General features: G+C 35.8%; 1 protein-coding gene across 1 annotated transcript in view; it reads left to right on the top strand.

Moving 5' to 3' along the window:
• The window catches only part of LOC582981 (band 7 protein AGAP004871), a 36,888-nt gene extending 13,350 nt beyond the window's left edge, over window positions 1-23,538 (top strand). Inside the window, exons 3-10 of the mRNA XM_782909.5 lie at window positions 3,919-3,991; window positions 4,680-4,762; window positions 10,751-10,954; window positions 12,201-12,256; window positions 16,042-16,120; window positions 17,925-18,094; window positions 19,256-19,321; window positions 20,748-23,538. Coding sequence (XP_788002.3) covers window positions 3,919-3,991; window positions 4,680-4,762; window positions 10,751-10,954; window positions 12,201-12,256; window positions 16,042-16,120; window positions 17,925-18,094; window positions 19,256-19,277 — 687 coding nt within the window. The 3' untranslated portion in view covers window positions 19,278-19,321; window positions 20,748-23,538. The remainder of the gene's footprint in view (window positions 1-3,918; window positions 3,992-4,679; window positions 4,763-10,750; window positions 10,955-12,200; window positions 12,257-16,041; window positions 16,121-17,924; window positions 18,095-19,255; window positions 19,322-20,747) is intronic.
• The last annotated feature ends 3,213 nt before the right edge of the window (window positions 23,539-26,751 follow it).

Below are 26,751 nucleotides of genomic sequence, written 5' to 3'. Positions count from 1 at the left end.
TTATGTATTATGAGGTTTCTGAAGCATTAAAATTGTACCAAATTGAATGAATCTTGCTAAAATCACAAACAATAAAACAACACTGAACACAATACAAGCCTACATGAGACATCAAATATATGGCTTCAGGATTTGTTCCAAAGCACGTTGAATGAACTACATGAATTTGTTTTATTTTTTAAAGCGAAACATCCAAACCTGTCGTAGCTAGTGGCCACCTCTCTATAAAGGCCACCTGTATATAGTGGTCACCTGTAATGTTTCCCTCTTGGATGAAATGTGTGTTATAGAACCTGTCTAGAAAGGCCACCTGTCGACAGTGGCCAGTTTTTCCTGTTTCCCTTGGGTGACCTCTTTAGACAGTTTTGCTGTAATAACAAGAATAAGAAAGCTGTTTATCTTTTTGCTCACCTTCACCAGAACCCAACCTTCTCTTTAAGGTGAAGGATAAAAAACGCACGAGTCTGGAAAATGCAATAATTAGATTCCTCCTTATCGGTACTGGCGTCCAAGGCAATGTACACACGCCGCTATTTTGAGAAGGAAGACTTGTAGGGCCGACCCAGGGGCGGACAGTTTACTTTCAATTATGCATTCTGGGCAGTGCAGAGGTATTGTGTGATTGGTTCGGAGCAGAATGTTGTGAGAGTATATACCTGGAGCTTTGTTTACATTTGGCATGGTAAAACACCTTTAAAAAGATCACTGGCGCAACATATTTCTTCATCGTTCAGTACTTTTAAATAAAAACTGAGAGCATTTATAGTTTTTTCATTTCACTGTTTGCAGTGTAGCTTTAAGCTCAGCTGGGCTCTTCTGTGCTTTATATTCTTATATTATTATCTTATAAGACACAGATGAGAATTAGATAGTATAAAATCAGAAAATTTTGCTCATGATAAGCAGCTATTTCTACAGCAAGAAACTTTTGCAAATTTCACGAAGCTTAGGGTATTGTCAAATCATGTAATTCAATTATTTTGCAGTATACGTCTAAGCCACTTGTAAAATTCACGAACATAATGAGATTTCTTGGTTTTACCCCATGAGGAGGAGACTCTGATGCTTAATTTTCTCACATCCATCGGCCATTTAGATTTACACATGACTGTTTGCTACAGATTTGTATACCTTGTCATATTTGAATGTGGCTTTCGTGAGAGACTTGAATTCCCTCATGATCCTTGAATACAATCTGCCTGTGAGAAACAAATTCCACATTTTTTTTTACTGAGAATGATATGAATCTTTGATGCAGAAATCTATTTTCTTGAGGCAGTTTACCTTGTCATATATTAAGAAGGCTTTAGTGAGAGACTTTGATTCCCTCATGATTCTTGATAACAATATGCCTGTGAGAAAGCAAATTCCACTTTTTTTTTATTTTACTGAGAATGATGCATCTTTGATGCAGAAATCTATTTTCTTGAGGCAGTTTACCTTGTCATATATTAAAGGTACTATGTCCCTTTTGCAGCCAACCTCAAATGCTGTAGAACTTTGCAGGAATTAGGAATATGTCATGTATGTCCTATCTGTGAAATTTAACCTCAGCAGTGTCCTAATATTCAGATTGTGCAAGGAAACCCTGTTTACTTTCTACAAATGCTAGACTTCACTGTCAGACACTATTGAGTGGCTGACTGGCCTTTTTCTTCTTTGGTAATAACATATGGGTACATAAAATGAGCTGTAAAGGGTACATGAACATTTGTCTACATCAATAACCCACTTCTTGTAATGGCCAAAATTAAACTGATTGAATCTTTGGCAGCATAAAAACGTACAACCATTCGGTACAATGGTCTGAAATTCAGACTTATTGCTTACTGGCTCTATAATTTTTAAGTCGAGTCGACAACTAATAGTCGTTATTTATCCACTTAAAGAAATTTTCAAGCTCCCTTTTTTTTTAAGGGAAGTTCTAAATTCGTATTTTCATTCAAATGCCGTCGGAATTTAACCTTTTCATTTTTTTGGCCTGCAAATGGGACATAGTACCTTTAAGAAGACTTCCGTGAGGGACTTGAATTCCCTCATGATCCTTGAATACAATCTGCCTGTGAGAAAGCAAATTCCACATTTTTTTTTAAAACTGAGAATGATATGAATCTTTGATGCAGAAATCTATTTTCTTGAGGCAGTTTACCTTGTCATAATTAAGAAGGCTTTCGTGAGAGACTTGAATTCCCTCATGATCCTTGAATACGATCTGCTTGTGAGAAATCTCACAAAAGAAATTTGAATAACATGTTTTGTTGCGAAAGTGACATTGAAACGATCAGATAGTGACAGTTTCAAGATTTCAAGATTTATTCATTCCATTCAATAGAAAAACATACGGTTAAGATATTACAAGTGTAAAAAAGAAAGAAATACAAGTTATACCAACATCACCAAGGTCACTGATCAATACATTTAAAGGTAAAGAAATTAAATGGAATTTGGGTCACTGCAAAAGTCCAAATAAATTTGAACTTGTCGAGGCTGTGCCAAAAGTTTGAATTAAAATATTTTTGCAATGGATAACTATGTACATAAATAATTTACTGGACAATAACAAAACAAAACAAAACAAACATATATATATAAGTAAAGAAGGAAAAAAAATGGAAATTCATTTTATCACATAACATAGTATTACAGGGGTTACGTACTTGCTAATAAATAAGATTTGAGTTTCCTTTTAAATCCATTAAAACAGTTTGAAGCGTGCATGAAGGTTGATATGATTTGCCTCAAGGGAATCGTCCATTCTGAGTTGGAAGGGGCTTTAAGTCTGTGTAAAATGATATGACTCAACACGTACCCTTCGGGCTCCAAACAGATGAAATGGGGAATCTTGTGCATGCTGAATCACTCGATGAATTGCTGTTGCTTTACTTCCCTAGAATGTTAAAGCTTTTAAAGGTAAAGACCAGTTATGGTCATGCAATTGCATTGTGAAAGTAACGTTGTGGAATCGATCAGAAAAGGTTGATCATCTAGCATCTAGCATCTGCAAGGTTCTGGAATCATCAAAATGATAAGAAATTTGGCCCATTCTTCGTTAAGTTACAAGCACTATACACAGAAAGATGTATATGGGACTACCCTATATCTCTCACAGACCATGAGAGAAACAAATATACCAAATATATGAATTAGTAGGCGGTTTCCTGGCAATTTTTTTATCATCATGTATTAGTCAAAACATATTCTTTCACATGATTGGTAATGAGAGCTTCCATTTCATTTTTTGAAATTGGGGCGTTTCCAATACTGGTCTTTACCTTTAAGTGTCATCTAAATTAGTGAGCTACATTTTAGCTTAAGCTGCCTTTCAGGTACGTGGCCTTTCGCGAAACAGAAACGTGATCATGTGAAGATGCAAGGACACAGCCTTTCGTAGATTTGCTATAGGGTTTCACACAAAATGTTGGATAAATTGGACCAGACCAATTGTAGATGAGAGGGGTTTATTTGACAAACATTACCCCAGACAATGTTTGAATAAAGGGGCATATATTTTCACAAAAGGTCGGGTACAGTGACCACCCGAACCGATGCGATGACCCAATGATTCTGATTTAGCCGGATATTTCTAAGCCATCAAATTGTCCAACAATACGTTTTAGGTTGTGCAGGCAATTTCTGGCTATTGTATTGATTTTCAAAGTTGATTCCACTTTTACATGTATAGCTTGTGTTGACGTATGGTGTGGATATGTGAGTAGTATTTCAAATAGTAGATTTCTTTCTAAAAAGGTTAACATTTGTGCTTGGCTGTAACAAGTCATTATTTGATTGACGGATTCTTATTTAATCATCAATTTGTCTAAACACATCACACTGAAACGTTATTAAGTAGTATTAGAAAAGTTTTAAGAAAAGAAAAATGCAAGTTTAAATATCCAATGCTTCTCATTAATTTTACAGGTTGTTCAAGAGTATGAGAGAGCGGTTATTTTTAGATTGGGTCGGCTACTCGCTGGAGGTGCTAAAGGCCCAGGTAAGTCTCTCACACTTCCTTACGTCAATGCTGTCTATGTGTGGTGTTGTACTATGTGCTCAGTACAAATGTCAACTCCGCTATAAAGCAAGCGGGGGCGATGGATATTTGCAACTCGTGCTTACTTTTGCCAAAGAATGCGTATCACATTTCGGAATGCCCAGGTATAATAGTGCATTTCTCTGGATTTCCTGTCTTAATTTATTTAAAATGCAAAGGCAGACAAAAGAACAAAGAAAAAAAATACATATTTTGCCTTCAGTCGTTTGACAGGTATTGTCACTCTATATGAAGCTTGATGTACATCTTCTTTGTAATACTATACTGTGGATATAAATGTCAGGTGAACAAAGTGACCATTAACAGAATATGTATGTGACTAACTTTGACAGTTTTGTGTCCCCAATTTATAACTTGGCATCACTTTGTCCAAAATTATCATCAAAAAATTATTAAGGAAAAGGCAATTCTGCTCGATTGATAAAAATATTTCCAGAATTGAATATAATATGTATAAAATACCGGTAGGCATGGAATCGCACAAAGATGCTCAGACACACAGTTACTGCAAGGTCGGCATATTTACCCAGAATCTTTAAGAGAGCTTGTGTGAAATTTTCAAAATGATATCAATTCATTATTGTCTTAATGTCTTAATTATAACACAATTTAATGTTATCTTTGACAGGTATTTTCTTGATCCTGCCTTGCATTGAGAGCTACACTAAGGTGGATCTCAGAACTGTTTCATTTGATGTACCCCCTCAAGAGGTGAGTCACTATATAGTTTAAATTTGGAGATCCACCCCAAATCAATTTTTTTTTTAGATAAATAGGTAAAAAGATCAGGGGAATAAATGATGTAGAAGTCAGGAAGGAATCTCTTGAAGAATACCAAAGGTATCTCGATTTGTATCTCAAGTGTTGAAGATCCCTCTACATAGTGGCAACACCAGAAATACAATGCAATGCTACATATATATATTAAGATTTTTTTCTCCAATTGTTTTCCACTAGAAATGTTGACTAAAGTAATATTTTTATTTAATGGAGATGGGTTGCATAAAAGGGAGATAAAGAAAGAATACATTTATTTAGGAATCAGAGAGCTACACAGGGTTTAAATGTACACACATATGAACTATATGCAACACATGTTGCATTCTGACTTACTTATCATTATGGCTATCCTGATGAAAATCTTGATGCACATGAATGCTTGAACAAGATTTCCCAATTTCCAGTACATGTTTGAAATTCTTGTTTGATTGATGAACCAAGCCTTCTGGATTCTTAAAGGTAATACAAAGTTTTGGTAAATTTTGAAAGTTTGGTGGATAGTGATTCTTTACAATTTTGATATATTTGGATGCCCTGTGGGTTAATTATAAGCATTAGAAAATTTAGCCACTAAAACACTTCTGCTTTCGAGAAAAATTGAATATAAATATATACCGGTGCTCCCGGTAAATTTTGTTACATTTCAAATAGCGCCTACGGCTGTACAATAGTAGCTGCGACCATGAAAATCTCAGAATATGTAGTTGTGATATATAATTTTCAAACGGGAATAGCTTATTGGTCGATTTTATTCAAGAAACATTATTTTACAACTTAATTAATATCTTGACCTTGAGAGGGAGCTATACAACATAAAAAGTTTATTATTTACAATTTCATAGCTTTAGACTTGATTTCAACCGGGACATCGATCACTGAATATTGTAGGGTCGCATACGCTTCTAATATGTTCATTTGAACCAAATTCATGACCGCATACCAAAACTTTGTATTACCTTTAATTGCCATGTCTCTTTAATTTACGATTCCCTAGTCCCGTATGTTGTCAGTCTATGTATCCTGTCATCATGGAGAGCTTGTAAGATTTGTTCTTGACAGCGAGCTTTAACGGCGACATAGCTCGGTGGGTGCCCGATGCCTCCTTGCTCCTAGCCTATTAGCATAATGAAAAACCCTGATCTTGCTCTTCAGGAGCTAGTTGCCTAGAACAAGCCTCAGTTCATGCTCTGGAATCCTGACACAGCCAAAGGCTGAATTGAGCATGTTTACATTGTCTTGAATACATATTTTACATGAGATCATACACAAAATATTATTACATATTACTTTGAAATTTGTATTTGTATTGCATTCATAGAATATTACAAAATTACAAAATGTTAATACATTTTTTTCATAATGTTATTAAAAAGATAACTAATTATTATTACAATTTACAAAGTATTATGAAAATTATTAAAATTTACAACAACAACAAAAATTTTTTTTTAAATATTAAAAATTACAGAATATTATTAACATTTACATAATACTATTAAAATTATACTTTATCATTACCCCATAGTATCCTCCATTTATCGCAAGAAAAGTTTGACTGCAAATCATAATTGTCTTGTTCATGGTTTCAGATGATGATTTGAGTCAGTGGCCCCGGGAGCAAACCACTTACCTAAATTAATGGATATCTTACCTCAACCGTCTTCAGAGAGTCAGCAATTCTTGAAATTCAGGAAAACATAATCCTCAAAAATCCTCATAAAGTATTGTAATATTGTCATGGATTATATGTGCGTATCGCATCCATCATGTTACATACTGTAGGTGTATCTCATGGGTCAGTGGGGATTCGTTGATAGCATGTTAAGTATGATGCGATGCAGGTGCTTTTTAATGCCTTTACCATGATAGGCTGCTTGATGAGTAAGAGACCTATTGTGTGTTCGGAGCCAGAAGGGCATTAAGTCATACCCTTATACAGAGAGTTAACACCCTTCTGGCTCCAAGTACTACCCAGTATGCTCATTACCCGATGTGATGGGTGTTTACAGGAAGCTGCCATGCTATCATGATGATATATACATCATTATGACACCAATATTATGTGGAACTATAGATGCTTTTGTAAGCCTTATTCTGCATTTTATAAATGAGCTAATGTTATGGGTTAAACAGGATTTTGGAATTTATGTAAACCTTTATTACTTGCACGATGTCATGTGAAACTTTGCCTAAGGCCACATTGTGCAAATTAGAAAGTGGCCTTAATATACAGATTTGACTGTATAGTTTGACAATTATAACACTGCTTCTTTATACGGGAGTACACAGTAGTGGGGTCTGTGATGTAGACTAACAATACGCCATACTAATGCTCATCCTATTGCATGCAAAGTGAACATGGAAGACTGTATATGCAGGCAGACAAATTGGGTAGATGGGACTGATCGGTCTGGATTTAAGACTGATACAAACAAGATTAAAGATATATCTGGGCAAGGTAGGGTAACGGGTCAGAGAATTCAGGAGGATCCATCGTCAGGCGTCGACTACGTCGGATTCATTACCGAGATACGATCTCGTTGTTTTGGATGGTTTAAATGTGATGGGCCCATGCATACAGCTCTTCTATATTCAATCTGTATGTAGCTGATGTGCCACATAATATGTACATTTTGTGCTCCAGATTTCTTTAAAGGTATTTTGTGTATGTGGATATCATGATGAGTTAAGAATTCTGATTTAAAATCCCTTTGAAGCACACGTATGCGAATTTGAGAACAAATGAGCAAATATTTAGACCGCATTTGTTTTCTAATTATACTTTTCTTGGCAATATTATTGGAAATTCAAATTGCCCATAGGTCAAAAATGCTTTAAAAAAAATCAAATATTTCATATGTGCAAACAAACAATTGTATCAAAATCTTCTCTAATTAAATAGTCCCTTCCTTGTATGGGAAATCGGAATTACCAAGTTCAACATATCGTCCTTGTTTTCAAGAAGTGACGGTAGTGAGGAAAATCGTAACGCAGAGTGAATGCAATTTTTTCCCACTACCGTCACTTCGTGAAAACAGCGACGATATATTTCAAATCATTCATACATATACTGGTATTTGCAAGTGTATGAATGTGAGAACCAAATCATTGCAAGTTTTTTTCATTATGTGAAATCAGTATTGTCTTGAGGCCGATTAACCAAGCTCAATACCTGTTTTGAATCTTTCAAATGAAACAATTTTTTTATTTGATTCTTGTCATGATTCTTTGAACTCACCCAGAGGTGGATTTAGAAAGAAGACCAACTGCCCCATTATCCCCCTTTTAAACCAATGTGGCATAACTAAACTTTCAACCAACTTTTTCAACATTTTGTCCCCCCCCCCTTTTTGTGTGTGGCCATATCCTGGATCTGCCCCTGCCCCTGCCCTTTCCTTGCAATGCTCAACTTCCTCTCTTTATCTGAATCTGAGCTTGCTTAGGACTTGATAAACAGTAATTCAATGCAGGAGAGAGGAGGCAATTTATTTGAGCTTATACCAAAGCAATCCCCTCTATAGCATAAGTGCCGTGCACTGTCAAATATGCAGGAAAGAGGGCCGGATTTGAACTTGTTGACTTGGCTTTAAGTCTATTTGGATAGAGAGAAAGGGAGAAGGGGGGGGGGGGACAGATAGAGGGATATAGAGAGGATAGTATGGAGGAAGGGAGTGAGGGAGGGAGAGATGGATGATGGGGGTGGATGGCAAGAGAGGAGGGGTGCCAGAAATAAAAAGTGAGCAAAAAGTCAGATTGAGATAGACAGTGAGGAAGTGTATGTGTGTGTGTGTGTGTGTGTGTGTGTGTGTGTGTGAGGGAGGGGGAGAGAGAGAGAGGGGGGGGGTAAACAAAGAGACATAGCAAAGAGTATAGAGATAGAGTAAGATTGACAGAGATGGGGAAGAGAGAGAGAGAGAGAGAGAGAGAGAGAGATTGAGACAGTGACCCCAGACAGACAGAAACAATTCAGCAGAGATAGCGAGTAAAAGGGGGTGGGGATGGGGGGGGGGGGGGGGGGGGGGGAGGCCACTTTGGCCTGTCATGGGGGCACAAGGTCCAAAATACATTAAATAGGCTTGACTTAAGTTGTCTTTAGTGTCATCATTTTTAGATGGTCATCGCAGTCACTATAAGAAGGACATTGCAGCAAAATGCCTTGCAGTCTGTATATGTAATCAAAACCGTGGAGAGAGAGAGAGAGAGAGACGCACATACACCCACACTTTACAAACTTACAATGAGACGGACATATTGACAGGCCGGCATAAATTACAGAGACGGGGTAAAAGCGTGATCACATAATGGGAAAACAAGGCATCTAGCTGTGCTATGAATGTCTGGAGGCTGGATGGTACATGCATCAAGCCCTTGTTATGCAGCTTCATAATCCATGTGCATTACAGTTATGTACATGTAACAAAATTTACATCTCTTGTTGTAAACATGCACTTTGAAAAAATGAATAATTTATCTGTTTGGAGCAAGAATGGCATTATTATTTATGGTTATACTATATAATACAGAGTAAATGCCCTTCTGGCTCTGAATAGCGAAGTAAGACCTAAAAAAAAAAAAAATTATAGTCATATTTTCACAGTTATGTTTAATAAAGGGTGCTTAGGGAAATGCATTGGTATGTAATTATGCAGCCAGAACACAAAAGGTGTTTTTTTAATTCGTGATGTAATTACTTCAAGCTAGAACCGCTACAGTGTCTGTTTGGAGCCAGAAGGGCGTTAAAGTCATGTCATTGTAGAGTAACTGCAACAAGCACAAGCAGTCCTTGAGGGTCATGCCATTTTGTCAGCTGAGAGCCAGAAGGGGGTTAACTGCTAGCACTCCACATAGAGATAACACCCTTCTGGGTTAGTTCAGAAGATTTCTCCTCGGTACCTTCTGACAGAAATCTTCTTTTTTTCTAATTGTTTACGATATGTTTAGTAAAATGTGTCACTTAAAGATAACCCTCGTGTAATCATATGCTTTAGTAAATATGTTAATTCAGATACCCTAATTCATATATTAACCTATGAGCCGGGACCTACATAATACAAGCTTTGCTTTTTAGTAGATCCCCCACTTTATTGATTGATTTATATGATTGTATTCTCTGTTATAACTATTACCATGTACATTATGTTTTTCTATATTGTATGTTTAGTTATAATAATTACCATTATTCATTATGTTCAATTATGTTACCTTTGATAAAGTGAAATAAATAAACTTGAAACATGATCTAATGCTGATGTTAACTTATACCTTTCAAAGCAAAGTATGTTGCATAGAATACATGCAAAATTTCTACCAGTACCATGGCAAAGGCATACTTTAAAAAAAAAAAGTGAAATAGATGTGGCATTTGGTTGATTTCACCTATATAAATAAAACAAATTTTGCAAAAAATGTCTTCATTGCCAAGAGTGGAAATAGTCTTTCAATACCATCACTAAAATGCTCAAAATTCACTATCCAAATAAAGACATTAAGTACTGTGTTAACTATTGTCCTGAATTTGGGTCTATTACACAACTTTAGACCATCTGTTAATTGTGCTCAATCATATGTTTTGCCTTGTTTATTTACTGTTAATGTCTAGAATTTTTGTAAATTCATTAATAAATGTTAATCTGTATATGTTACACCAGCGAAGAAATAAAATATCCAGAAATGGAAAATAAATACTAAATACAATACATATTGCCTAAACTTTTCCAGTATTTTCAGCTTAAAATGGATTATGCACAATTAGGCACTTTCACTTTTTACTAAAAGAAATTAGAACATGACTTTCGAACTTTTCACTGTAGAACATTTTTTTTATTTTGGAATATATGTGTTGACATTGTGTTCAAAACTTGGGAAAACATTTTCGTTTTAGTGTGTAATGATTCAATTTTCTTCTCCTCTTTTTTATAGATTCTCACCAAAGACAGCGTGACGGTGTCTGTGGACGCGGTCGTCTACTACCGAGTCCAGAACGCCACCATCAGCATCGCCAATGTGGAGGACGCCAATGCCTCGACCCGCCTCCTGGCCCAGACCACCCTGCGGAACGTGCTCGGAACCAAGAACCTATCAGAGATCCTCTCAGACCGGGAGGGTATCAGCCATTATATGCAGGTATGTCCGTCTGGTCACGGATCTGATTATTATTACTATTATTATTTATTTGACGTATCAGAAATCATACAATGGGTATAACAATCAGATAATACATAGAAATTTCATAATACGTGCCAATAGTTTTAGGAAAGGGGAGAGGAGAGAGAGAAGGATACAATCTGCTGGTCAGGGTGACAAAAGAAATTTAAATTGCTATTACTCGAAAGCATGTCACCCCCACAGGCTACATCCTGGAAAACAAAGAGTAAAGAACAGAATAAGAATTCACAGTATGACATGTATCAGGATAAAATTATGATAATTTCAACAATTACCAATATACATCATTACTTTCATTACATTATTTTGTAATTACAATGGCTTTACATTTATCACATAAAAATAAAAATTTTCAAAACAATAAAGTGGTGCCTACGTTAATAGAGACATTTGATTGGATTATTATCAGGAAGAAAAGGACTGGTAATGTAATAACATGATACGGTACAGTACCTTTTCTTGCAACATATTCCATCCAATGACTATATCGCTGGTTTTGAGACAAAAGGGCGTTAACTCATAAACTTTGATACAGAGTTATAATGCCCTTCTTCCTCCAAATAGAAGATCTTTCGTCATGGATCTGCTACTTGTTCTAGCGACATAATCCTTCCATTGACTATCGCTGCTTTGGAGTGAGAAAGGTGTAAACTACCATATTTTGATACAGAGTTAATGCCCTATTGCTCCAAATAGAAGATTTTCTCTCCTGACATCCAAGAGGGTTAGGGCATGGGTGATGATTGGGTGTCAGATAAGGTTTAAGATAAGGGTCAGTCAATTAGCAAATAGATCAATGTCATCTGACCATTGAGCAGTTGTCACAGAAAGAGCATCATTGGGGTACAATCATTCAGTCACTACTGTGTCATTTTTTTCCTATATGTCAATTATGGAATGTAACCTACCACTATGATCATAATAATGGGACACAGAAATGCTACATAGTGCCAATGGGACATGGTTCTAATTCGTCTGTAACTTATCAAATGTTTTATCTCTGAGGAACCGATAGCAGTCTTAAAAATGTGCTGTATAAATAGATAGCATACTGAGAAGATACAAAATTGCAACTTCTGTAGATGGCTGTCTAAAATTGTGCTTCACCTTTTCCAGAGCTGATAAAAACAAAACAGTATGAAAACAAAAAGTGATTGTGTAGTATCTAGATGTATAAACACATGTCTTTTTCTTATCATTACAGTCAAGTTTGGATGAGGCGACAGATCCTTGGGGTATCAAAGTCGAACGTGTTGAAATGTAAGTATTGAAGCAGCCATTTTGTTTCTTGATGTCAGATAGACAGTGTTGGCCATGTGCAACTCCTAAAGTGGACAATGTAATGATAAAACACAAAGTGGACAATGTAACGATGAAACAAAATCGATGATGGCTGTTATAGAATGTATGATTAGCCTGAAAGTAATCTCTGGGTTAAAATCCTCCTCGATTAAACGAACCCTGTAGGAAATAATATGCATAAAGCCAAATTGCCTCATAGACTTCTAACAGCCTTATGTATTTTATTGCTTAGTAATTGCAGAAGGGAGGCCGGTTATTTAGGTAGCTTAATAGCGAAATCCAATGGCATGAAAAGATGCGTCCAGAAAGTAAAAGGTGAAATAGTTAGTGATGTCTGTTAATCAAAAGTTCTTTTTATAACATATCTGAATGAAAGTGTAGCTAAATTTAATGTCAGGCATATTCAAAAGGTTTCACTATTTTTCAATTTCAAAAGGCTTTCATTATTTCTAAGCAATTGCTCTTCGATGAATTAATATATACCCTCTGAAAATGATGAGTCTTGACACTATTAAAGGATGCATTACATTATGGAAATGTAGGAAATCAGTTTTTTATAACACGAGCTTACTGGAGTATGCAAAAAATGTGTATTATTTGAACAAACACTTTTTATTGCATTAACATTTACCCTCAGTGTATGATAATTGATGGGAACAACAACTAAGGGAGAAGAAAGGAAACTAGTAAAGTAACAATACTGTGGCAAACAGATTACCAATCATGTCTTAACCTCTGTGAAAAAAAAGTATATGCAGTGGTCATTAGCATGCATTAAACGGCAGGTGGAGAATCTATTATCTATAGAAAGCCTATTTTGGGTGGCCATTACATGGACTGGCGTTAATGGGTAAATAGATGTACAAATATGCTAAAAGCATCTTTCATAGACCATGATGGTAGTTTCCATGGGGATAAATGTAAATGAAACTAACGCTATTTACCCAGACTGAAGTTTTATGCTCTGTGAGAATTTGAGTTTAGCTTTTGGAATAATAGGGAGGAGAAAACGGGACAGGCTGTTTTTGAATATAATTTAATGGAAATCTGAAGGACACATGTGATAGAACTTGTTTGTCTGGCTGAAAAGTGCAAACAGAGGCACGGCCAGGCAATGAATATTTTGAGCAGAAAATCATTTGTGATATTTTTATCGTTCTTTGAATACATCTACACAGCATATTTCAGTTTGTACATTGTCTGATTGTAATCAGTGATTGGTTTTGAACTTTTCCACGTTGTTTCTTTGTCGTTTCATTAGAAAAAACTAAATCATTGAAACATATAGTAGAAATTCCAGCTTGTGACTTTGACAGGGAACAAGAGTATTACGATTTCTGACGGTACAAATGCCATCTTCTTGAAAACCTATCCTTAATCCTTGTCCAAATTAATGCTAATTTTCTTTTTCTTTAAAAAAAACAAAGTCCTGTACATATTTATGTCATGTGCCGTAAATTCAACACTGCCTCTTTTCAGAATTCTGTCATAACTCCTTTTCATGTTGTATTTTTATTTCATTGTCTTTGATAATTCAGCCTTGTGGCTAAAACCATCAATGCCACACAAATTTCCTCCTATCTACCCCCTCCCCCAGATTTCCTTATACAAAGTTTGATAGCATAATACATATCCATGTTCATCATCATCATCAGCATCATCATCATCATCATCGATTTGAGTCATTACACAACTACTTCCCATTATCTAGCAAAAGGAAGATCGAGCCACGTCGATCGTTAGCCTCTGCCAGCTAGGTCCCTCCCAGTGCATGTGTCAGACAGCGCGTCACAGCTTACTGTAGATGGTCCATGCTCTGAGGGCGCCCTGCCCGCACTCCAAGTGCATGAAGCAAAGACAATGATGATACTGTGGGTCGATGTCCTTTTTTGTGAGTCAATGTCCTTTTGTGTGTGTGAAGATTCTGATACGTTACATAGACTTTATGACTAGATTACAGAATTGGGGCCATCTGTTACCAATGTCAACCTAGAGCCAGAAGGGCTTTACCTCTGTGTGATATGATATGAGTTAAGGTCCTTTTGACTCTCAGCAGATGATACATGCAAATGATCACTCTCTATACAGTAGATTCATGAAGTTTTTTGGCTCAAAAAGACGCTTCCGTAACGTAAACTACATAATTGTTGAAAATCATAATGTTATCTTACAAAGGTGGATCCATATCATTAGTATAAGGAGCTGGTAAGAGCATATACCATCTTGATGAGGCTTAATATTAGCTAAACAAATATTCTGATATATATATCACAAAAGAATTTAAAAGAATATATAACGGACATCATTATTAAACTATTCTACATTTTGCTAAGCTACCTAAGACTTAGTTTGACAAACAGGCCATTACAAGCGATATCATCTGAGTTTATCCAATTTTGCACGAAGGTGAAACGGAGAATGCAGGTGTAAACCTTGCCATGGTTTCATTATGATATATCAAGGAGCCATTAAGAAGTGCAGACACGATGCATGTTTGCGTACCCTCTGCTATTTTCTGCTATTTGCTCCTGGGCTTCAACCAAAATGACATCCACACCCTCGCCAACACTCTCTCTATATCATCAACGTTTCAGACATATTTTGTTATTATTGCTCTTGAGCTGTTCCTTATTTCTATTCAAAGAGGTGTGGTGAAGTGGATGGCCATGTAGTCTGTCCTCTCCCTTTCCAGAAAAAATAGGATTCAAATGGTATTCTTCGGACCTTTGTTTGCTTAACAAATAATTTGAAGAGATAACACATTTCTGAAAATTAAGAATGTCTTCTTTTATTTGTCTTATTACATGATCATGTGTACCCCCGTCTCCCCCTCTTTGAAAATTACTGGATCCATCCCTGTTCAAAATAAGTTATTGCTTAAGAGATATGGCTATCTGTATCCATGTCATTCCCTCCATTGCAACAGGGATGCTAGCTTTGATGTGCTTGTGATAATATCCCATAAACATTTCTTTCCATTACAGCAAATAGTTCATGTCTCCCTGTTCACGTATAATGTAGAGAGTGATACAAAAACAGAGTCTAAGGCATCACTATCAATCTAATTCTCTCCGTTGCAGCAGGGATGTTCCTATACAAATGTAACTTGTTCATAATTCCTATTTATTTCAATACTGCAAAGATGTATGTTGCCGGTTCATCTTCAGAGTGCTACATTACTGAGACTTGGACATCGCTATCCATCCCATTCTCTCCATTGCAGCAGGGATATTCTTATTTGCTTATTGTGACTTGACTTAGATGCGTAGGACGTTGTGTACCTAGCTTGCTCTGCTACGAGAAATCATGCTCCATTCTGATCTGTCCTGGGCTTGTTGCTCTGCGTCTTGTGTGGGTAATCCCACATCTCACCAAACTTGGTCCTTCCATCTCGTTGGAGGGCGTCCCCGAGGTCTTCGTGCATCAAAGTCATTCTGGCATGCTTGGTATAGTTGGCAATGATGCGGCATGCGTACAACTTGGCCAAACCATTTCAAGCGTGGTTTAGTTATTTCTTCGCATATGGTGCTTAGGATCATCAGCCCTATAGTACTTAGGATGAACAGCCTCATAGTGCTTATAGTAATATCTTTTAAACATTTTTGTTTATTACAGCAATATGTACCTGTTCAGCTTCAGACAGATACAATATAGTGACTTGGCCATCTCATTCTCTCCATTGCTCAGGGATGCATTTATGTGTCTATTATAATATATCTATTTTACATTTCTTTTCATTACAGTAAAGATGTTCGTCTACCTGTTCAGTTACAGAGAGCTATGGCTGCAGAGGCTGAAGCTGCCAGGGAAGCAAGAGCAAAGGTAGGTTTATCATCCTCTGGCCACAATTTTTCCACGGTCATTCTTAAAGGTAAAGGCCAGTTTTGGAAATGCACCCCTCTCAAAAAATGAAATGGAAGCTCTCATTACCAATCATGTGAAAGAATATTTTTTGACTAATACAAGATGATACAAATTTTGACGAGAAACTGCCTACTAATAGATATATATTTGGTAAATTATTATATCTATCCAGACCGGATAGATATTGCACATGTGTTGCGTAGTCCCATAAACATCCTATATACATCTTTCTGTGTACAGTGCTTGTAACTTTACCAAGACTGGGCCAAATTTCTTATCGTTTTGATGATTCCAGAACCTTGCAGTACACACTAATACTTAAATGCTAGATGATCAACCTTTTCTGATCGATTCGACAATGTTTCTTTCACAATGCAATCGCATGACCATAACTGGTCTTTACTTTTAAACTGCATTCCAAGCTTTAAATCTTAAACCAAAATTATACCGAACCCAAAGCCTTTCCCTAACCTAGAATACACTCGCACATGAATGCTATCTGCATATATTTTGTTTATGAATCAGAGCATGGAGTAGATGTCGCCAGAGAAAATGGTGTATCAACACGGTTTTAGCAAGGACATTCAGACTAAGACCCCGTTCTCACTCACTTTGAAAGTGGTCTTAGTTAGACCGCTCCAGAGGGACGGGTCTTGAGGAACGGTTTGCGAGCGTTCACACTCCGAGCAGTTTTTTTATGGCTCAAACCGCTCCACGAGTCAAAGTGGTCTTGTTGCTATGGCAGCTCAGGTCAGCCGGTCAATTTTTTCGCGTGCGGAATACAAACCGTACCGTACTACATGTTTCGCACGGAACGTCACTAGCTCACTTCCGGTCAAAGTACGCTTCCGTTCACATTGCACGTTAGAGCGGTCCAAACCGCTCTTAATAAGACCCGTTCCTCAAGACCACCTCCCAAGGTGGTCTTCTGGAGCGGTCCAGAAGTCCACTTCCTGGACCACTTTGACCGTTCTCACTCACCTAAGAACTGCTCCTGAGAAACGGGTCTTAGTTAGACCGCTCCAACGAAGTGAATGAGAACGGGGTCTAAAAGTCTTTTGCTAGGCTCACAGTAATGCCATCATTTCTATCAAGGGTCCTTTTTTTCAACAGCTCTTAGATTAGAGGATCAGAAGCATATCGTTTTCAAGTCCACTCAATAATTGTACACAATTAACAGGGATTATGAATGTATACAGGCTTCATGTATATGTATCTAGTATGTATCTAGTATAACTCTTCTGTAGACCTTCCAAAAATCTTCCATAAATCACGTCATTGTCCCAATAAATTGGCAAAATACTCTAGGCAAGTAGAATAAATATTGGGTCATTAGCTATTCAGATCAAACAATCTTTTGTATCAAGTACCAAAAAGAAGGGTTGTTTTGGTAGATATTAAAAGAGCTAAGCTTGATGTAGTTAATCATTTGTTGATGTTTTAAATTTTCCTTTTCATATAACAATGTATCATATTGTAAGTTTTAAATCCCCACTGCACTAGTTTGGCCAGGAGGGATTTAGACCTCCCCGCATGGTCACTGACAGGTGGTTATCTAATCAAATCAGCCCTCACTTAACATAAGAAAAAGGGGATCATGGGGGACCAATGGTCACCGCTTAGGCATTGTTTGCTATATAGAGGGCACAAGTGGATACAAGTAGTGCAGACGGGCTTTAAAGTTTCCTTTTATATGACATTGTATCATATTTAAGTTTTCATGAGAGAAATTTCTACTTTGAATCTCCACATACGTTCTTAGGTAATAGCAGCAGAGGGAGAACAGAATGCCTCGCGAGCCCTGAAGGAAGCTGCTGATACCATCTCAGAATCCCCTACCGCTCTCCAGCTTAGATACCTTCAGACCCTCAACACCATCTCAGCCGAGAAGAACTCAACAATCATCTTTCCTCTGCCAATTGATCTTCTAAAGTAAGTCTCTCCAGTGTCTTTACAAGTTGATCTTCTTCCCCTGATGGTATCACAATGTATCTGATGGCTACCGTGTGTTTCAATGGTTCTTAAAGTAGAGGTCATAGCCCTCTGGGATATTGAATAATGAGGGTAATTTTTTTTTTTTGGTGGGGGATGGTGGTTTAGGGGGTAAAATAAATCTTGAATTGTATGCAAAAATATCATTAAAGTCTAATGACCCCATATGTCGGGGGGGGGGGGTGGTGCCAAAATGTGACATTGGCATGGAATGCCTCATGGTTTTGGAACCAACAGACTCAGAGTACTGACCAAAGATTTTTTTTTTTTTTTTTTTTTAAACCATTAAAAACACCCATTTGTGGTGTCTACACCAACAATCTATTTCCTTCTGGATTTGAGACCTGACCTTGGGGATTATTTATAAGAATGTTCAAATTTTATGAGGACACAGACTTTTCACCTACGATATCTTTAGAGGGTAGCTGTTACAGCCATTAGTAAAATCAAATTTTAGAGAAATTACATATTTGTAACTTTCCATGCAATATGTTTAAACACTTGGCTTTAATACTACACATCACTTGCTTGTATTGAGGAAATCGCTTTTGTATTACTTGTGTCACACATGTTGCACAGTTTTTGATAGATGCAGGGATGCATGTTGAATTCCCCTTCTATTTTTCTGTGACTGTCCAAACTTTAATTCTCGACTGGGCCCTTCAAACTGTTATGTCCCATGTTTCATGATAAGCTTAACGAGTATAAAGAGAGTCTGAACAAGCTTATTTAATTGCATAAATGCAACAGCAGCTTGTTAAATCTCTAGTTCCAAGAAGTTTAATTTTGTTGGTGATAAACAGTAAACGATCTAGTTCCTTATTTTCTGCATTTTCACTCTCAATCAGAATCTACTCCTTTTAATATCTACAACATCTGTAATTTCTCAGGCTTTGCTACAGTTCTGGAATACAAAATTATGATTGTTCTGAATTTGTTGAGCTTTTCTTTCTCTGTTTTCACCACTCATACACCATATTTTTCAAAACTGTTCACTCACATGCCTGACCTGGGGCAAGGCATGTTGCCTGTCAATTACTCACATTCTCTCCTTCTCTTTCTCTCTTCCTCTCTTTTTTTTTGCACTGCTTTTCGTATCAGGAGCCTTCAGAGACGGAAATAGGGGACACTTTGCATCTTTCGGCCAAACTTTCATTTCTGTCATAGGTATGCATTGCTCAGCACAGTTTGTACCTTCTTTTACAGCGTATTTGTTCTGTATATCCTTCATCTGATCGAACTTTGGTCTTTGTTTGTGAATTGTGTTTTATTTCATTCAATCATTGACTGAAAGATTGTTTTGATCTTTGTTTAAAGGGCAAGTCTACTCCAAAAAACAACTTACTTTTAATAGAAGCAGGAAAAATCAGACAAACCAATCAGAAAAGTTTGAGCAAAATCGGATAACTAATAAGAAAGTTGTGAATTTTGATGACATGAAAGACTTTGAAAATCACAAGATAAATGGGCAACTCACTTGTAAGTCTGTGACGCCATTGCCTCACTATCTGCAAATTGTTTTCTTTTATATTGATAATATAATTTCCAATTTTCCCCCTAAAAATCTTATTTCCTCACACCAGCATCCAAGTTAATATATTGTTAGTAATATATTTTTGTGTGGAAGAATTATTAAATGTAGAGTAATTTTTTTCAGTTAGATAATGAAAATGTGAGGTTTCATCAACTGATTGTGAATATACAATATTCATAAAAAAGTATAAATTCTTCAAAGTTCATAAAAGATTTTGTGAAACGTCATGCATGCAATATGATAAAAATCATATAACCTGGGTAAAGGCATGGGGAAATTAAGTTTTGGGGATTAAAAAAGGTGAATTAATGGGACAAAAGATATATAAAGCCATTTATAAATACCAGTAGTGAGGCAATGACGTCACAAACTCATAACCAAATTGGCAATTTGTGTAGTGATTTTCTAAGTTCCATAGTTATACAGTAGGCTTGCGGATGCACCATGTGAGAGAGGGAGGATTGAGGAGTCCTGAAAAGGACTCTCGGTAATCTTTTTTGAGGGAAAGATTACAGAGAGTCTTTTTCAGGACTCCTCAATCCTCCCTCTCTCACATGTCATGGTGCAACCGCAAGCCTACTGTATATCTATATCACCATGCAAGCTGATATCACAAGCAGCATCTAAGTTCCATAGTGTTTCATACTTCTTAAAAACTTCATAACTTCCTTATTAGTTATCCAATTTTACTCAATTTTGATGTTGCTCTGTTTCTCTAGTTTTTCTGCATCTATTCAAAGCATATTATTTTTGGAGTGGACCTTTAAACACATCAAAGACAAGATACACATAGTGTCTGTCAAAAACAATTTATTTCAATTTTTGTTTTAGTATCTTTGTGAAGAATCTACGCTCTTACAATCACTTCGAATCACTGTTTTTTTAGAAAGCTGTATGTATTCACGCTAAATTAGATATTGTTATTTTTTTCTTCATTTTAAACAACGTTTACTGATGATGCAAATGATTACCATCGATATTTGAAATGAAGTATGTAATTTTAATGTACACATGACATGTTTATTCAATTATTTCTATCTTTTTCTTTCACATGCCTAGTGTCATGAAGAAGTGGTAATGCATAGGAGACATTGGATTGCATTGCTAGATCTCAAGGCCCAGCATTTTTTCTACGATAGGAGACCCTCCCCCCCCTCCCCCTCCTCAAAATGGCAATGGTATTTTAATCCCATTCTGTGTTTAACCAATCAACCAGTGTATTGTTCTACATGATGTATAAAACTGAAGTAGAATAGAACATAAAGCTGGAAATAAACAAGGAATGCGATGTGAAGATGTTATCTAAAGTTTTAGCAGAATTTTCAACAAAATATTATTTCACTTTTTAATTAGATTCTTGTGCAAAGTAGGTGCTTAATATTCGTGCAATAGTGGTATTTTTCTAGATGCTAAAATGTTCCTCTGACAGCTGATATTTATTAAAGAAGTTAAACATATTTTGTTTGCCAAAGTTATCCAGTTTTCATTTTGATAAATACAAAACATTTGTTTGAAAATGGATGAGAAAAATTTCTAGGTATGCGAATATAGTTCTTAAACTACTGGCAAATGAAATAATTTTGCATAGAAATATTATTTAAGAAATATTTAAAACAAGAAATTAGATTAAAAGGTAGCGTGCTCCTGTACATGGAAATGTGCAAATTCGATGTTGGACATGCAAATGGAAAGAGCTCTTTTTGAGAATAACATGACCAAAATTCTTTGAATGTTTTTTGTTCAAATTAACCCTTCATGATTATTTTTTAACATTGTAATGTATAATATTATTAAGTTGTACTTGTATTGTTTGTGATGTTGTTATTTTCTGCATGATAGCAATGATGAATATGTGATTTTCACACTGTTATTGTCATTTTGAATTATTATTGTGTCAAGATATTGTAGCAAACAAGAAATTCCAGTGGAATCATTTATCTTTATTTAAACATTTTTCTTTGTTTTATTCCGATCAAAGTACATGCATTTAAACTTTCAAGAAAGTAAACTTACTATGAATGTTTGAAGATTCATGAAGTATGAAAATGGTAACTATATACTAGAACCAAATGGAGGTATCCTACCATTTTAGGGGGCATTCAGCGTTTTGTAGATTACTGTAGCCCAATTATTCGTAAACACCCTCCCTAACTCACAAAATAAATCAGTTATACCCTTAGATTTGGCTCTATGAATGACTGCTACCTGTGATAAGTTTCATATAAACCGTTTAAAGTATTAGATCCTTGTCAGTTGAGAAAGGTATTTGGAATTTATTGGAAGAAAACAGATGTGGTTGAATCTAATGTTGTGTTGTAAATATCAGCAACTTGTAAAAATACACAGAAATCATATCTATTTATTACACAGCACTGTATATTGTGTCACATTAACTGAGCAAAGCATATAGATAATTAAAACTTAACATGCTTTGGTAGACATAAGTATCATATTGTTAATGCAAGCATCTGCCGATGACATGATAAGACAGTAATAGAAAATCTTGAGAAGCAGTTTGTAGATGTTTGTCTTTCATGAAAGTTTAGAAAGTTCGTTTATATCATTTCAATTAAAAAAATGCAGAGTTTGCATTGCCCCTGTTTAAGTCATAATCCAAGTATGAAATATTACAATATATTGCAAGTATGTGACAATTTAGACATATATAAATTATGTTGAAATTTAATTAGAACAAACAAACTAATTTTTAAGTATTCCCATTTAAATCAATCACCTTTACAGTGAAGATTATGTATGACGGCCTGCCTGTATATCTTTTTTAAGAAGAAAAAATATGGGTAGAAAAGAAATCATATACATGTGGTTTGAGTAATGGTCATATATTTTCTTAATAATTATATATTTGCATGTTTTTTATCACTTTTTGTTGATGTTGTTACTTAAATCTGTTAGCATCATACCCATTGTAAAACTGATTAAAAATTTCCAATGTGTTCATGTGTACTAAAGCCCAATTATTTGATTTTGTCATGCATATAACGAATATGACAACGGAAGTATTATGTAGAAATTATGTTTACTCTGATAATATATTCAAAAGTAGAATAAAGTGTATATCATGCACTTAAAATTACAAATTTTCTTACTTTTTGAAATCAAGCTCATCGTTTTTATTTGACTCATCAAATTTTGATGACTATGTCAATTAAACCAAGAACCTACTAAATATACTTTAGACTGTATTTTTTACTTCACTAGGTAGCATTCTTCTGTGTGTTACTAAATTTATATCTTGTAAAAAATAGCTGCTGAAATCACATTTTCTTTTCATCTTGCTGTTTGATTTTCCTATTTTCCAATCATATCGACCAATAGGATTTTATATCTTCCAGGAATTTTTTATCTGGATTGTTCAGTTGACAACCTAGTATGCAATACAAAAATATTTAATCACAAAATAGTAGCATCACAGCTGTTTGGCTGAGTGACTTCAATTTTGTTTTATATATATGCAAGTATTCTTTTTGGTGAGTAAATGGATATTTAAATGTGACAAAATTAAATCTCATGCCGATTCAATTGACCTCAAATTAGAGTTCAATGCCACCGTCAAAATGAGGCGTGTCAAAATAGGAATATTTTATAACCAACATTAAAACAAAAAAGACAATTAAAAAAAGATATTATTTGGACTTTTTGATTATTAAAAAAACAGAAGAAAAAAGATGGTATATAAACTTTTCAAATGTCCTTCTATTTGGAGGCTTTCCTATATATTTACAGTTAGACCCTTTTTGCTTGTGTTTCATTTTCATAAGTTATGGACATAAATGACAGTTATTTCATACAATGTATACCTGTTAATAAATATTGATACTCTTTCATGTTATATCGCTGTGTTTGGCTCATTCTTTTGTTGTGTTGATAACTTTTTATTTATATATTTAACACGATTCTTTATACATGGACTTAATGAGATAATGTCATGTACATGCAGGAAGGTATGAGGAGGCAGATTCTGGATTCTGTGGCCAGGAGGGGGGTGGATGGCAACATAAGTCAGAAAAGTCTGTCAAAAACAACAAGAACATAATTATAATTTTCTTCTTCAAAATTCTCTGACAAGAGACCCCCCCCCCCAAAAAAAAGTGTTTAAATTGTTCAGATGCCTTTTGGAATCTAAAACTGCTGTTCTAAGGGCCGGGGCACAATAAGGGGGCATTTCTTTTAGGGGAGGGGGGGGGGGGGGGTCTTTATTGTGTATATTTAGGTTTGCCAGATTGGATTTTGTTAGGGAACAAAGAAAGTAAGAGAAATAATTGGAGAGGTTATAAGTCGGAAGATGAATGTTTTTTCACATTTCGTAACTTACAAAGAGTCCCGATATATTCATATGAAATTCGAAAAAGAAAACGACACATCCCTTTAACAAAAAGCAAATAAATTATAGACTGAGGAAGAGGGGTGGGGGGGGGGGGGTCAATATGAGACCCCTGTCAAAATTAGTGACTACTACATGAGTTGATTCAAACGGTGATCACATCATCACAATGTTTATGACTACTTTAATACGAATCATTCGCTCCTTGAAAAAACCGAAGTCATCAAAGATGTGACAATTTCATCACCTGTTCAGTGGTGGTGGCCCCAAAGTGAGCTGAAATAAATTAAATTTGTCTACAAAGTACAAACATACCAAAACCAATAGCTTTCCATAAAAATTTCTTAAATGGGGGACCAATAAGACATATTGTATGACATAAGATCACCACCGCTGCCCCCCCCCCCCCCCCCAACACTAAAAGGAGAAATTCAAACGAGCATGTTCAACTGGTTTGACTAAGAAGCCTATAAGGGATGTAATTATGATATCGAGCAATGTGTTTCTATACCTTCAAATCAGTCATATTCTAATTCAACATAACATTTTAATTGTGGAAAATTAAATCCCTTTGTTCTTGAAATGGACATCCTGAAAAAAAACAGCATTAGATTTTAAAAAAGAGAGAATGGGATAGTGCAATGATTGCAGATGATGGCTTGGCTTCTACACTGTCGCTCATAAAGGTGGAATATTTTAGTTTTACCCCAATTTATGGAATTATCAAAAAAATTATTTAAAAATAATAGATCTAGATAATAGTATACATTCTGAGATTTTATTGAATAATAATTAGCCAATGTGTGTTTTGCGGGACTGCTAAAGCATGTGTATGCTATTATGCTTATTAACGAGGGGACCTACGCCCTCAAGTCATAAATGACAGTAATGAGGATTAATGCCCCACAAAAGGGCACTAATATAGCACATCGACACGCTTTTGATCCTGGGGCCTCATAGTTACGAGGCCATTGGTCCCCAACATAACAAAATCCTCTGGACGGCCATGCATTTTGGCTCAAGGCATGGGCACACAGAAGATTTTTTTATGTTGGGAACCGGGGTAAAATGCCAAAAATTATTGAAAATTTATTGCATTTTCTGTTTTTTTTTTATTTATGGAAACTGCCCCCTACCCTAGCCCCCGCTGCGTACAGTCATGGTTCAATGACAAAGCAATGGCCTCGTAACTGTGAGGCCCCAGGATCAAAACCGTGTCGATGTGCTATATATATTAGTGCCCTTTTGTGGGGCATTAATCCTCATTACTATCATTTATGACTTAAGGGCATAGGTCCCCTAGTTGATAAGCATAGTAGCATACACATACTTTAGCAGTCACGCAAAACACACATTGGCAAATTATTATTCAATAAAATCTGAGAATGTATACTATTATCTAGATCTATTATTTTTAAATTGTTTTTAAAATAATTCCATCAATTGGGATTTAAAAAAATATTCCACCTTTATGAGCGACAGTGTACTTCCTATCTTTGTTGTTGGTGTCTATAAGTTTTGAGGGACAAGCTAAGCTTTAATAAGGTCTCCCCGTCTTTTTTTTCCTCACTTAAATGCATTATATGAACTTGATCCCTGAAAGTGTACCTTTTATACACTCTACATGTTATAGATTTGTTAAATTGTATTACATTCATGTTGGAAGAAAGACAAATAAACTTGAACTTGAACTTGAATTATCTCGCTATTAATCAATAGCCACATAATGAAGGCCAGGGACAAGTCAGAATATGGAGAGAGAAAGAGATAGAGGAGACAGGGAGAGAATCCGAGAGTGATAGAGAGAGGGAGAGAGAGAGAGAGAGGGGGGGGGGAGACAGGGAGAAAAAGAGAGAGAAAAGAGAGACAGAGAGCGACATAGAAGGAAGGTAGAGAGAGAGAGAGAGAGAGAGAGAGAGAGAGAGAGAGAGAGCCCCTTACATGTCCCCTCCTATCTTCTCCCTCTCTATTTATCTGCATTTGACAAACCAGAAGGAACCTCCTCCCCCATGAACTTGGCCTAGGCTATGCCCCCACCCCCACCTTCCCCAACTTGATGGCGAGTAAGGAAAAACAAACAGAAAAGAAAGAAAAAGAAAAGAACAGGAGAAGGTAACATGGAGGGAAAACGAAACAACACCATTATATTCCTCCCGCCCTTCCCATTCAATGGCCTTGATCGAATGTATTTCATCCACAAGTTGTAAGATCGCCCCCCTCCCCATGACATACCCGACCAATTGCTTGATCGACTTTCATGTATATATATATATATATATATATATATTTAATGGTCAATGAATGAAATGATAATTAATTATGCCCCGCATGGTTGCCCTATCTATTACACTTTCTGAAATATCCGGATTTTGCCGCTATTGAGATGGCAATAACCGTTTTTAAATCATGGTATTAACGTCACTCCTAAAACTTAAAAGATGATGACGTGTAAATGCATGATTATATTTGTTGGAATTTATTTATTCATTTATGTATATTTCATAGTTCATTTTATTTCTTCTTTCACAAAAAAAAGTAACAGGAACAGCAGAATATCAATATGACAAACATAATTTGAAGTGCAATATTAATATTCAACATACAACTTTTGTCATTAACCTAATAAATTCTATAAAAAGTTTCTTATGTAAGATCATGTTCTGTACATGAAAGAAAGAGGAGACCATTTAGAAGCTGGGTTTGTAAGAGCAAGGTCCCCAA

Source organism: Strongylocentrotus purpuratus, unplaced genomic scaffold (genome assembly GCF_000002235.5).
Source record: "Strongylocentrotus purpuratus isolate Spur 01 unplaced genomic scaffold, Spur_5.0 spur5_scaffold_4, whole genome shotgun sequence".
NCBI classification, from domain to species: Eukaryota; Metazoa; Echinodermata; class Echinoidea; order Camarodonta; family Strongylocentrotidae; genus Strongylocentrotus; species Strongylocentrotus purpuratus.
Note: the sequence above shows the minus strand (reverse complement) of the source record. Positions and strands in the feature narration are given on the sequence as shown.